Raw genomic sequence first — 15,338 nt, forward strand, 5'->3', positions numbered from 1 at the left:
GGCACAATAAGACAAATCATGGTAACACAATAATACAAATTGAAATTCAGGGATATTTGGTTAAACAAATGACCTAGACTCTTTAAGAATATCACTGTCATGAAAGATTTTTTTAAAAAACTAAGCCTTAGGCACTGTTCTAGATCACATATAATGTGTGATCCCTTTTAAAATGAAGCTGTAAAGGACATTCTTTGGACATTGAGGGAAATTGTTCCAAGTATGATTGTGATTACTGTATCCTAGTTATAGAATGTCCTTGCTCTTAGGAGAAACAAGCTGTAGTACCTGGAGGTGAACTATCATGACGTCTCAACTTACTTTCAAATAGTTCAACAACGACGAAAAGTATGTAAGACATACACACACACACATAATGGGATGGATAAATAAGGCAAAATTGGAGAACCTATATAAAGGGTACAGAGGAATTCACTACTACATTTTTTCTATAGGTCTAAAACTTTAAAAATAAAAATCTGGAGGAAAAATACACATAGCTGTTTCGAAAAGAGAATCCTTATCTTTTAAAAAATATTTATAGGAAAAAAATGGTATCTGTGATTTGTTTCCAGATAAATCAATCAGGGGGTAGGTGGGAGCAGGACCATAGATAAAAAGTAGGAGTGGCTCACGAATTAACGAGTTACACACCTTGACAGCGGGGATGTGAGGGTGAATGGTATTGTTTTCTATGTCTAGGTATGTTTGTAACTTCCATATAAAAAGCTAAAAACTTATATATCACCAGATTATCACCCAGAGATTCTGATTCAGTAGGTCTAAACTGGGACACAGTACTTTGCACTGAGCAAGCAAACACCCCAGGCGACTCTGGTGCATCACCGATATGCTCCCACAGGTTGTACGTGGGTGGAAAACCATGGAAAGGAGAGACATGTACTTAGCTCAGGGAGAGATGCAATAAGCAGGGGCAGGAGAAGGAAGCAGGCAAGCTAACTTCTGAGGTTTAAAAAAAGGAAAGTGTAGTAAGAAAGTCATCTGGCCTCAGAAAGGCCTTAGGGCTCTGAGCTAGTGTGAAAGCTATGTAGACCCCTCCCCAGCTTCGTCATCATTGCCTGCTCCTTCAGGACCCGTCGGCCTCATCTCTGGGCAGGAGAAGCCAGCCTTTCCACTACCCAAGTGGCAAGTAAAGGAAGTCTCTGATCTACTATAAGGGGAAGATATGCTCCTGACATTACAACTAGAGCAGTAAACACTGCCTCCCCATATTACACATGGGGAGTGAGAGTATTCATGGTAGTGAGATTTCACTATTAGTATAGGGACTTCTGGGGCCAAACAGCTCAATTTGACACGAATGCAGGAACACAAAGGTAAGTTAGACCCATGTACACAAACTTTACCAATCAACCAGATTACAATCAAAGCTTAGAAAAACAAAAATCTCCTGGTAAACCAGGATTTGCCTCTACTGGGAGAGACACCCCTGATACTCAACGAAAGTAGAAATCACAAAAATTCTGCCATCCAACCACCAACTCTCATTGTTTAATGTGATTACTGTATATTGACGAGGAGATTTTTTGTTAATTTATGACAAAAAGCAACAAGAGGCAGTGTGTACGGAGTTAAATGCCGGGGTTCAATCTCAGCACCATCATTACCAGCAGAGTGGTCTTAGGCAAGTCACTTAACATTTCTGTGCCTTGGTTTCCTTATCCTGTTATGAGGGTGAAATGACAATATATACAACAGGAGTACATGAAAAGCTTACAGCAGAATCTGGTACATAGGAAGCACTGAGCACTACATAAATGTTAGCTCTAAGTACTGATGTTAATGTTATTCGTTTAAAGTCCTGAGTTGAGTAACTAGTCTTATACAAAGCAAACTATACAACGCACAGTTAATTTTTAAAAATCTATAGTGAGGGAACAGTTAATATAATTTGTAAAATCTCAATTTTATACATACAATTGCAACATCAGAAAAAATTAAAACACTCATTTCATTACTAGATATATATTCTACAGAAACAATAAAAAAGCTGAGTTTTTAAAAAATATAGCTGAATACTATGTATCAGGTTAAAATGAATTAACTAAATTTACTTACATCACACCTTAGATAAGCCTCAAAATGACATAAAGTAAAAGCAAGTTGTAAAGGTGAGATACAGTATACCATTAATGTAAGTTTTAAAACAAAAACAAATTGTTTATAGATGTAGTAAAAGTATAAAAATATGCATGAGAATGATACATGCTAACAATGGGGTAGTGGTTACCTCTGGAGGGAAGGAGGGAAGAGAGGAGGGGAAAGAGGTGGAATGATGAGACTTTGGAACATCTAAATCCTTTATTAAAAAATAAGATGGAAAATAAAGAAATTAAAAAAAAAAATGGAGACATACCAAATGGTTTATGGAGATGGCAAACTGTTGAAGAACTTAAATCAGAATGGTGAGTGCATGAGTGACCTTCAGATTGTTTTATCTTTTCAGCATGCCTTGAAATATTTCAAAATCGAAAGTTTAAAATTAAACCTTTTTTTTTTTTCCTTTTTCAGGATTTTATTTGGGAAGTGTGTACTTCCAGGACTTTTTTCCAAGTCAAGTTGTTGTCCTTTTCAATCTTAGTTGTGGAGGGTGCCGTTCAGTTTCAAGTTGTTGTCCTTTCAGTCTTAGTTGTGGAGGGCGCAGCTTAGCTACAGGTCCAGTTGCCAGTTGCTAGTTGCAGGGGGCGCAGCCCACCATCCTTTGCGGGAGTCAAACCCGCAACCTTGTAGATGAGAGGATGCGTTCCAACCAACTGAGCCATCCGGGAGCTCAGCGGCAGCTCAGCGACAGCTCAGCTCAAGATGCCGTGTTCAATCTTAGTTGCAGGGGGCGGGGCCCACCATCCCTTGCAGGACTCAAGTTGTTGAACCGGCAACCTTGTGGTTGAGAGCCCACTGGCCCATGTGGGAATCCAACCGATAGCCTTCGGAGTTAGGAGGACGGAGCTCCAACCACCTGAGCCACTGGGCCAGCCCAATATTACAACTTTTTTAAAAGCCAGGAATTTACTAATTAACTCCATGATTAATCATGAAATGAAATGCCACCAATCTTTAGCTATTCCATGACTGACTCGATCTGTCTGACCTCTGAAAACCACAAAAGAATTTATACCACTGAATTTGAAAATAAACTATAAAAATAGAAAAACAAAAGTATTATGATTCAATTAATTCTAATTCTAAACATATATTCTAAGAAAATAAGCAAGTGAACAAAGATATTCATCACAGTGTTAGTATTAAAAAAAACAGAATCAACTTAAATGTCCATTAATAGGGAATTAGTTAAATAATGCTACTTATGTACTGTGGAGTCATAAGAAATACGGTTTATGTCTATGTTTAAATTATTAAACAAAAGCGATAAACACACCCATATCCCCAAATCCTCCTCCTCCTTCAGCCTGGATAACTCCTGAAGTTTGTCTTTTATTCAAAGGTGCATGTATCCTTAAGAGGAGCACTAACAGATGCTCAATAAATGTCAACTTAAAAAGAAAAAAGAAAAAAAACAATAAAAAGGAATGTGCAGTGTGATCCTATTTAGAAAAAAATGCATTGAAAGTACACACATTTCCTTCCACGTGAATTGAAAAGAAAAGTCTCAATTATACAACAAAACGTTAATCATGGTTAACTGAGTGCAGAAATGGGAAATGACTGTTTTTGCTTCCCTCCTCCCAACTTCTTTTATTGAAAAATAAACTTTTCAAGCAAGTAAACTAAAAGAGGAACACATTTCAATCCTAGCATCACTTCTGCGTTTGCCACAATTATGTATCGGAAGCTCCTAGGGAAAAAATGGCCTACGCAGATCAGTATTACTCTATTTTAGAGAAGGACACTGAAAATGGTATGGTCATACTTTAAAGGTTTATCCAAATTTTTAAGTCCTCAATTTAATCAGTGGAGTACAACAGATAATGGCCACAATTTCCCAAGTATATCCCAAATAAAAAGCTATATTGTTTTTGCTATTTGATTGAACAAGCTGATCAACATATATGGCAACTGAGCAAAAACTGAGCAGCTTTTATGTAAGCTGCATTTATTGATTTATTGCCAATCTCTATCCATTCCCTTTGACTGTTTTTCTTTTATACCACCTCCCCATAGCAGGGCCATGGCAGACATCAGGTTTTCAGAGTTGCTAGACTGTTTACCCAACAATAAGACTGTTTACCCAACAAGGGAAGCCCCCAACACCAACACTCACATTATTATAAATAAACCTACTTGCAAAAGTACTCTCCAATTGCAAATGGTAAGACCAGGTTATGTGTGGGGCTCTTGGAAGCTGTAAGCAGGTGGGAGAAAGCCTTTTGTAATGAGAGTAAACCACCCCAGGCAAGTTGTTCTGAGGTCTGGTGGCCCTCCCTAGCAGGTGTCTGAGATAAATAAGGCTCTGAGAAGTTAAAGACCCAGAATAATCCCCACAAGCAGGAACATACACCGGGCACAGGTATCCACACTGGGAACAGGGTGAACTGCTGATGGACTATCATGAATTCAAAGGGAAAGATGACTTGCAAACGGACCCCTGCAGTGGTGAGCTGCTGAGATACCAAGGTACGGCTGCTGAAGACTGCACCTCAAAGCTTTTGAGAATGAAAAGTTCCTTTGGTTGTCTTCACACCACAGTAACACTCCCTGTCCAAATCTTCTCCCAAAAATAACCAAACACGAAAACAGTCCTGGGCTTGCACAGCTCTCTTCTTTTAGTCCAGGATCCAGTCTATATATAAATGTCAGAGATGACTAACTCCTTCCCCTAAATACCAGCAGTTTTGCTTCTTCACACACCACCAACTCTGTCCTTCTCAGATCGTCCTATTTATTTATTTAGATAAATTTTTACAGATGAACGGGAGGCAATTAGTAGTAACGTGAGATATAAAGGCTCATTTTGAGGAGAAAAGTGAACTGTAACTTCTCACCGAATATACCACGCATCAGTTAAAAGAGTCACATTGATGGGTAATTAAGCATGCTCTCAGAGGAGAGCAGAGTTGAATGACGTGAACACAGACATCTCCAGACAGTGCAACATCAGATTTGATGCAAACACTGCTAGCAACCTAAATTCATTCTCAAACTGTTTTCAAGCGTGCTAATCAAGACACATCCTTCCCCTCAACCTTGAAAAAACAACAAAAACAGTACCTGCATACACAGATAAGGCTCCTGGAACATCCAAACCAATTCATAGAGGCACCCAACCAATACAGACACATCCTGTTTTCTCCCCAGCTCCCACCGTCTAACACCTCTGGCTTGCCTATGATTTGCGTTCGCTGGGAAGCAGTATTGAAAAGGGGTTTCAGGGATGAAGATAATTACCTACTACCATCTTTTTCTTACAAGTATTCATTTTAATATGCATAAAAGGACTCACTATGGTTACTCTGATGAATAAAATGTATGCATTAATTTTTAGTACAGTTTGTTATGTTAAAAGAATTGAGTATGGTTGCATAATTCAGTGAATGTACCATAAATCATTACACTGCATACTTTAAAATGGGTGAATTATATAGTATGTGAATTATATCTCAACATACCTAGTCACAAAGAGAAGAGACGGATTATTTACAGGGGATACTGAGAAAATTAAAAACACATACTGAAGACACTGGAATTGGAGGTATCAACATGAGCACAATGTTTTTACTAGATACATACAGAAATACAGATTTGTGTGTGACTAATATACACATACATATATTTCTTAGCTCTGTCTCCTGAGTGGGCCTAGAAGCAGTAACATTATAATAGCAGTAGGCAAACCTAATGCCCAGATCTTGGCAAATCTAAATACCCTTCCCCTTCATTTAGGGCTAATCTAAAGCCCTAAATGAAACCAGGGCTTCTCAGAGAAATGGTTGACTCCAGGGATGGAGTAGGCAAAACACAGGATGAACCTAGAGCAGGGGTGTCCAAACTGCGGCCCGCGGCCAACTGCGGCCCACGATTCATTGTTAATTGGCCTGCAGCAAATTCCAAAAATATATTTAGTTTACTTAAATAAACCAGGTGAGGTAATACGTACTTCACCTCGAGTGAGTGGCCCGGCTGTTTGTGTATTTTACCGCATAGGGCCCTTGGTGAAAAACGTTGAAAAAAGTTTGGACACCCCTGGCCTAGAGCATCTTTTTGTACCAGAAAGTAAGGAAGCTTTCAAAGAATGACAGGGACATAGTAAAAAGACACAAGAACTAGAATAAATGGGCTCCCACTGGCTCAAACTGAACAACAATGATCCCATAATGAAATAAATAAATGAATGCAGACAACATCTTAGCCAGGTGATAAACGTTAACACCGGCAATGAAACAAACGGACACCATGCAACTCCTACTACCGTACGAGGCAGCGAGAGCACTTCTGTGACAGTACTCTGAAAAAGGCATCATGAAAAGGATCATAAGACAAACTCAAACTGCAAGGCATTCTACAATGTAACTGGCTTGTACTCTATACAAATGTCAAGGTCATGAAAGACAAGGAAAGGCTTTGGAGAGAAATAAAGGCAACATGAGATCTGAATTAGATTCTAGTGCAGTTGGAACAACAGGCGAAACTTGAACAGGGTCTGTAGATTAGATATTGGATAGATAATTTCCTGATTTTGATGACTGCACTATGGTTACATGGAAGAATGTCCTTGTTTTTAGAAAATACACAGTAAAGTATTAAGGGATAAAAGGACATCCTGGCCGGCTGGTTAGCTCAGTTGGTTAGAGGCGGTGCCCTTAACAACAAGGTTGCCAATTTGATCCCCACATGGGCCACTGTGAGCTGCGCCCTCCACAACTAGATTGAAACAACTACTTTACTTGGAGCTGATGGGTCCTGGAAAAACACGCTTAAAATAAATAAAAGTTAAAGAAAAAAGAAAAAAAAAAGACATCCTGTCTGCAACTTAAATGATTGAAAAAAAGAAAACAGAAAATTAGTGTGTGTGTATGTGGGGGGGGGGGGGGGGAGGACAAATGATAAGACTAATTTTACCATTATTAATCAAATGTCAACAATTAGAAAATCTGAAATCTGAAGAAAGGGTATACAAAAGCTCTCTGTACATTTTTGCAACCATTCTGTAAACCTGAAGTTATTTTAAAATTAATATTTCTAATTTAAAAAGGCAAAAGTAACTCTAAAAGACCATCACCAAAAGGCTTTCTAAGGAATCTATGGTAAAAAGGGAGATGGTCCTTGCTGATTATTAGCCAACATCAGTTCTACCTGGGTACTCTAAGGGGAGGTGGGGTGAGGACAGCAGGAGACATTATTAAATGATGACACGGAAGAATTAGCAATGTTTCTTTCCTATGACCTCCTTTAAACTCCAGTCAGCTGCTCCCTCACTACCTTAGGCTCAGGCAAACTGTATTCATTTCAAAACACAGTTTTTAGGGTAGCTCTACTCACTGGTTAAGAAACTGTTTAAATGGATACTGGTGTAAATACAAGTAATTGTCTGAATTAAGTAACATCAAAGACTGTATAATAAAGAAAGACTGCTTTCTTTATTCAGTGACCACAATGCAAAGAAGTTACTGAATGGTTTACAGTCACACTGTCTTTTATGCATTTAGTTAATGACAATATCATTTCATTGTCTGGTTCTGTAATACACTGATAAATTCACACTATAGCATTTGGAGAATAAAGTAAAATAGAATTGTTGTGTACTAGCTATGGTTGTGGTCTTGCCTTGTAATTATCATTAAGAGTGTATCCTATATTCTAGGCACTGTCATGGTGCTGAGCAGACAAAAGACTAAAGCAGGGTCCTTGGTTTCAAGGCGTTTACAACACAGTTGGAGAAAGATACATAAACTGTATCTTTTACATAAACTGAGAGAGACATCACTGTCCAGTGACGGGTGTAATGGCAACAACAAGGAGAATTTCAAATATCTAGACAGAAAATACAACCAGGAGGAAAGCTTCCTTTAAAAGAGGCATCCCCTGAGGTAAGTCTTGTAGGGAGAACTCCCCAAGAAAAGTAAGTAGAGGCAAGTCATTCTAAACAATGAGAACTGGATGGGTAAGTGACCAGGAGTCCTGAGACGAGTCTAAAGCACAGAGTGGGAGGGTGTGGGGGACTCAGTAGAGCTAAGCAAGGACCACTTTATGGAATTTTTTAACCCATGCTAAGGAGCTTAATTAAACACTAGTTTTTAGGTGAAGAAGACCTACAAAAGGGTTTTACGTGCAGGAGAGACAATTCAACCTTCATTGTAGATCAGAGGGCAATAGTCTGGACAACAGAACTGAGAAATATGCATGGAGGCCGTAGTCACAGCCTACGCAGGACATGATGAAAGGCTGAACGAGAGAAGTGGGAATCAGATGGAGGAGGGTCTAAGCCACAGGTTCCCAAACTTTCTAGCCACAGCACCGAGTAGCTCAGTAATTTTTTCACAGCACCCCCAGACCAAAAGAGTGCCCCCAAATTAAGTAGTTAGGTCCAGCAATTTAATAAGTACTTATGTCCTAACAACTTAGTGCCTGCTGGTCCCTGTGTAACGCCTCCAACGTTGCAATTGATTGAACACCATCACCTGTATTTCTTCTACAGCGATTTTGTGTGATGCTGGCTTTTCATCTCAGGAACCACTAAAATACAGCTCCAAAAAGATATGTGGTCATAGAAAGGAATGAAATGATGTGGTGTTGAAACTGTGAATACCTCAGCTAGCAGTTCACAGGACGTCTGACAGATGTTTCCCTTGAAAATCAAAAATATCCCACGATGTCCCTGTGAGTTTGCTGCAATGCCCTGGAGTGCTCCAGTGCAGTTTGGGAACCATGGATATAAGCCATATTTAAGAGGTAAGAATCAGGCTGGCTTGAAAACTGACTGGATGTGCAGAGATAACGGTCTCCCAGACCTCAAGCTCAGAGTTCTGGGTGGGTAGTGGAACCAGCAAGAGACAAACACACAGAAGGGGGCAGACCAGGCTGCAAAGTCTTTAGGGATAACAGTGCAAAGGGCAGAAATGATTCCAAATACTGTCTATCTACAAATATTCAGGAATATTCTCGCTTCGTTTAATGAGAATTTTATAGAGAATGAATGAAACCTCATACGCCGAGATTTCCTAGAGCCAAATAGAAAGAACATCCTTAAACCACATCACACAAAATTTTATCAAGTCCGTAGCATGGTGCTTCAATTTTAAAGTAAGCGAAGTTAAGCACACGTAGTGTCTCTCTCTACCCCTTTTAAAACAAAGAAATTGCTACATATTTTAAATACTGTTATTCAGGTGCTGACTCTTCCTGTTATTTTGCTACATGTAAGGATGAGAAAAGCAACGTATTCCATTTTAGGAAAGGTTTTAATGAAGGGAAGGAGAGGAATAAGTTAAATTCATAGCTAAAATTAAATACATCCATAGAATTACCCAGGATGTCTATGTTAATGCCATATTAATATTAATCCTATCATGGATCATCTAAAATAAACTGTTTTTTGCCTTTTTAAGTTTCTATGACCAAATCTGTTCCTGAATCACCCAGAGTACAGATATGTGAGTATACTTCAGATGTGTCAGTGATGAGTGGTTAGGATGAATACATTAACTAAAAGCATTTGAAGCAACAACTCTGTTCTGGGTAATAAAATGTGACGGTTTTACTCAAGTTGGCTCTGACTGTTAACACCAACCACACAGAGTCCTAACACCCTTGCCAGCCCTCAGAATGGCAGGCAGCACAGGGCCTGGCCTGGGCATGCCCAAATGTCCACAGGCGGCCGAGTGACTTCTGAAAGCTACCACAAGTTTCATGTGGTTAACAAGACAGGATTTTGGTACCTTGCAAAACGTGGGTAGGATGAGATGGGGGAACAGAAGATTCTATTGCTTGGGCTGCTTCAGTACCGCTCCACTGTGAGTGTAAAACAGTACTTTCAGACTCTCCCTGGGAGGCAAAGCTGGGCTACTCTGAGGGCAGCACTCTCAGTCAGTGCCATGGAAAAGACTCATCTTTAAAAGATAGAAGGATGCGCACAATGGGAGACGGAGAGTTAGCGACCATTGAAGACAAGTCAACGATTGATAACAGGAAGCAGTAAACATTCGAGAGAAAGCCCTACAATACATTCCTGCAGCTTCTGAACAGATGTAGGTATTTCACTGTGAGTCAAGAGAAGATTAAATTTAAAAACGAGGGACCCCACCTCGTGAGAAGTACCCACCAAGACACTTGAAAGGGATCACAATGTGGCTCTTGCACTGCTTTTTGTCCCTCCGACACCAATTATCCACACTGACTGGCTGGTTGGCTTCCATCACATTATTGATCTGGAGCTCTGGATACATCTGCAAGGGAAAAGAGCACATCCACAATTAAATGGCTTGGTCCAGAATAAATGGACATTCACTCGCAAGTGAGGATGAATATCTATGTTCAACTCAGTGTCACCATTATCCTTTATAAATCTCAAGTTCCACTCTGCTGCCCCTGGCTCCAGATAAACTCTTCAAGCAAGAAGATAATGTACAGATTAGTTTTCTTGTGACAGGCAGATTTCTGACTACCTCTAATGCATTCTCTTGAAGAAAGGAATCTTTAAGGACATAGAAAAGCTGCAAGCTTTTAGCTCAATAAATCTATCACGTATCAAGGCCACTTGCAGGGTACAGGTAAGTAGCTGAGTTCATGAACTAAAACATGTTAGACGCAAGTCTATGGAAACGTCTGTTAATGAAATTATAGAATAATGCTTCAACCCTGGCCCACAATGCTAGTCTTGGTTATGTAAGAAGTTCACACATCTTATATCCTTTTCAAGGTCACGTTTTGACCCCAACCAAGTTAATCAGACCTGACATGATCACTTACAGCAAGTGGAAAACACAAGCATACACATGCCATGTTTTGCTTCACATCTTCCCATATTAAGTGGGAAGCCAAGAGAACCAGGCTGCACTTCCGCGGTGCGTGTCAGGCTTCTGCAGTATTCCTTCCTGAAAGAACTGAAGTCCACAGCACACACAGGCACAGCCTTTGAGAAGTCTTAATCATAGCATACACTTAGAAACAAAAGGCCCCGTGTGCCCGTCACTAGCAACTTGGTCTTAGGTCAAGGGAAGAATGACAGAATATCCATTTCGAAGGCAAACAGGTTCAAATTTGACCCAGAAAAAAAGCAGTTTTAACTTTCTGGTAACACTCTTACCTCCTGACAGTACTGAAGAACTTCTTCTTTTGTTCCAAAGCAGCTCTTCGTGCCTGTTGGGTCAGGTTCCCATTTCCCAGTCTGAATGTTCACATGCATATTTAACTTCCCACAAAACATTGCTATCTGAGGCTCAGCAACAGCAAATCCTGTTCCAGCATTGGCTGCAAGAGCCTACCAAAGGGAAAGAAAAAAACAGGTTTACTCCAAAAAGGCTGGCACAAGGGCACAGGCATTCAGGTTTGTGACAGTAGAACTGATCTTCAAAAAAATCTTCACTGTTTACTATTTTTATCTTCATAAACAAATCCTTCTCCTAGAAGGTAGGCCAGAATAAAAATGACCTTTGGACATATAGGATCAAAGTGAAAGGGCAATGGGAAATCTAACTCCTACTCCCCATCTGGATACTTCCAGCTTGGGAACCTAAAATCCAACTATGGTCTCTTCTAATACAAGCAAATCTACTTTCCATTCCTTAATATATCAAACCACAAAAGTATAGGATGGGTAAAGTTCCAGTAAATTTTACTCAATTCATTCACACAACAAAATTTTATTGAGTAAATACTATTATGCAAAGCAACAAGCTAAATGCTTACACAAGGGTAAGCAAAATGTTATGGCCCCTGCTCTCATGGGGCTTATGGTCTAATGCAGGAGACAAAATTCACACCAAAAAAGTGTGCTCACATTTCCAGACATCTTAAGAAGGAAAAGAACACAGCAGTGAAGAAGCATATAAGAAGGGACTCTGCCTTAGGCTTGGTAAGGTGATCAAGGAAGCTTCCAGAAGAGAATGGCACTTGCGTAGATCTTTGAGCATATGTGGAAAGAAGGTGGGTAGAGAAGGGGAGGAAAGGCATGCAGGGACAAGACTAGACAGTCTGTAGACCAAGAAAGGATTTTGATTTTTATCACTAGAAGTGTAAAGAGGTTTAAAGCCCAAAGTTAGTATTTTCAAAATGTAGCTCTTATGCTTTCTCTAGTTTCAGGGTAAACAGACTGACTGCAGGGGAATGGCGCAGGAAGCCGGAGTTGCAGAGTCCTAGAGAGACACACTGGTAGCCTGGGCTCAGGCAGGGTGGGTGATGAGGAAGACGTCACGTCTGGCTTTGATGATGTCAGTTATGGAAACAGAACACTGAGGGATTTCGTGAACAATTTTATTTCGTGTTAGGTAAAAGTAATCAACTGCACGGTCTGTCTTTGACTAGTATTCTCTTCTTTGAGAAAGACTGTAGCTATTAACAGGTCACAGGTTACAGGTGAGAACTAACATCTAGGCATGATGACAGTAAGGCTCCCGCAGGGTCTCTTGCACTAGAAAAAACACAGGCATCCCAGCATCCAGAAATATGCCAACACACGGTTGCATCCACAGGGGACTTTTGTGGTCTGCCCTAATGTAAAAGTTCTTTCAAAATAAAAATTAAACAGCTTTTTTTTTTTAAATGTTAACACTTGGGGGGTGGGGGGGTGAAGGCAGGGTTAGATTGTGTGGTCTCTTATATTGTTCTTTTTAAAAAGAGCAATGAACACAAAATGGTTTTCCTATACCAGCAAGAGTAGATTTAACTTAAAACATATGGGAAATGTATGCTTTCTAAGCAACTCTTATGGATCTACGCTGATAGCCACACAGATGTGAACGATCCTTCCAATCAGGAGGCTACATTTGATTTTGAAATGTATTGTGATCCTTTTCCAGGACAGATGTACCACCTACACAGGTTCTGCTTTGAAACTTAGGAAAATTAGCTGCTTTCTACTAGTACAAGAGAAGGAAGCATAAACACTTGTCGGATCGCTGGGAGAAAACTAATTTGGAAGTAAAATGCTGCCTAGATCAATCCAGGTTGAAAAACACCAATTAAATCCAATGAGGAGAATAATTAGCAACTTTATTAACTAGAATCGATTGTAGCCCTGCTGTAATAGTAATAATCACTTATTAAAGTAAAAGGCAGATTCTAAGCCTTCAGTATAACTGCACGTGAAGCTACAGATTAGGGTGAAATGCTGTCTCCCCCAAAGAAAGAAAAAAACATTTAAAGATACCTTCAGAAAGGAACACACACTTATTTATAGGTAATACTGCAATGGTCTTTAATCAAAAGGAATCATTAAAAGGCAAAAGGACGCTCAAGGCAAGTATGTTAATTCTCACAATGACATGAAGACATGAACCAAAAGGCCTCCTGTGTCGGCCATTCTTCTTTTGGGAGCCATAGCTAAGCAGTGGGGCTAGAAGCTCTGATTGTGACTCGGAGGACAACAGGCACATGTAAAACGGGTGCACAGAGAGACAAAGGCAAGGAAACCCCACGGACGCTTCTGTGTATTGAAACCAGTGTTCTCCTCAAATTCTTTCCTTCCTATTTCAAAAGCCCAGACAGAAGGAAATGAGGAAAATCCAGGAAGACATGATAAACATGTAAGCAAGAAAGCTAAACTGACAGGTCAGAAAGGAAGTGTTTCCTAAACCAGCTTTATATGAACTAAGACAGTCAAATCTGAAAGATGCTGAGCAGTATTTCCTACATTGTCTGTGGCCTTGTATTATTTTAACATTAAAGGCTGCCCTTAAACAGTAGACTTTCAGGTGTGGTGTTTAATTTTTCAGAAGCATGGGGGGAAGGAGGAGGATGGGGACATTTTACTTCTTAAATTCCAAAAAATGAATACAGGTAGGGCACAGGGTCAGTAAGTTATGTGAGGTCACTCAAGCCACAGCTGTGGAGTGGTCAAAACGGCACAGGCAGCCATTTATCAGCACCAAAGATTATGTCCACATGTTACTCATTATGGCTGCTGGCTAAAAGACCACAGAGTTCCAACTGTATAAATGTTCAGTTTATGGGTCAACCACTGAGGTCAATACAGCAGTGGTAAGTGCATTTGATCTTTGTGCTGAGATGGTCAGCGTTACCTTCCCTAAAGAGAATCTAAAATACCAGAGGTTAAAGCAACAGGAAGAGGCCACTAAGCAGCGGACAGCTCCTCACATCAGTTACCACCGAGAAAAAGGAGAGAACCTGGAATCGTTCCAGACAGCTAATATGCTATAGTGATTCACTTTTGAGTTCAGAAAGATTAATCCTTGTGGTCATAAGAGACTCTCAAGAAGGTATCATCTGAAACATAAAAAGCCTCTGTGGACCATGTCTAGGAATCAACTAATCAAACATACCCCAGCCTTATCTAGAGGATAACAGGATCTTTTTTTCTGTTATGTTTGTACTGCTTTACTTTGAAAATGCTCTTATTTAATGTACTCTCCATTTTCTTAAGCACACACTGTGCCTTGATCCATTACATCAATGTATAAATCAATCTGTTTCCTAATCTAACATGTTACAAATGGGATTTCACTGCCAAGTCAGCACTTCTGATATCCTGTGAACCTGGAATCCGCTCTGAAAGAAAATTAATGCCCGTGCTTTGGCACGTAAGCCAGTCCTTGTGATCTATGCACACTGCAGTACTTTGAAGGCTTTGAAAACAAATTGCATCAATTGCTTTCCCAGCCCAGTGCTTCCATTTTACTTAATAATTCATTCTTAATAAGAAATTCCATCTTATTAATTTGGCTCTAAGAAGAGTTTAGCTATCTAAGGACAAATTCAACTTGGTAAAAAGTGCTTCTAGTAACTTGGTTGAAAACCTGAAATGGCTTAGAGCAATAAATAAATCTCTATCTGAACCTAACCCAGGCCCTTTAATCATCACTAAGAGACACAACTCCTGGGCGCACCTAAGCCCTACCTCCTTTCACAAAGCCACTCTGGACCAATGCAGCCTCCCAACCCAAGCAAACATGTAGGCCCGTTACTCCTTCCTCACTGAAGCTAGTGCCCCAGAATCTAATCTGGCTCCAGAGTTTGTGAAAGTGCCTGCAGGGGAGGAAGCTGATTCCAAAGAGGATTTTATCCTATGACTGAGTGAATCATGTTTCCTTGGATAGGAAGGTGCTGCATTACTGCCACTCAACTGCCCAAGCTTCACCCTGGGAAGGCACGTTAACACAGTTCTAGTTCTAATCAACACTTGAACAAGCAACTAGTTACCTCCTGAATGACAGAGATATGGGAAGACAACAGCACTCTTACTCAAAGAC

At 40.0% G+C, this 15,338-nt stretch overlaps 1 protein-coding gene across 4 annotated transcripts in view; it reads right to left on the bottom strand.

Annotated features, from left to right (window-relative positions):
* The window catches only part of APLP2 (amyloid beta precursor like protein 2), an 84,127-nt gene that overhangs the window by 24,223 nt on the left and 44,566 nt on the right, over positions 1-15,338 (bottom strand). For all 4 annotated transcript variants that reach the window (XM_074321639.2, XM_074321638.2, XM_019713973.3 and 1 more), the window contains exons 2-3: positions 11,219-11,392; positions 10,235-10,358 (exon numbers count right to left, since the gene is read on the bottom strand). In XM_074321639.2, the coding sequence (XP_074177740.1) occupies positions 10,235-10,358; positions 11,219-11,392 (298 nt within the window). The remainder of the gene's footprint in view (positions 1-10,234; positions 10,359-11,218; positions 11,393-15,338) is intronic.

The sequence above is a fragment of the Rhinolophus sinicus genome, chromosome 9 (genome assembly GCF_057876585.1).
Source record: "Rhinolophus sinicus isolate RSI-liver-muscle chromosome 9, RSI-T2T, whole genome shotgun sequence".
NCBI classification, from domain to species: Eukaryota; Metazoa; Chordata; class Mammalia; order Chiroptera; family Rhinolophidae; genus Rhinolophus; species Rhinolophus sinicus.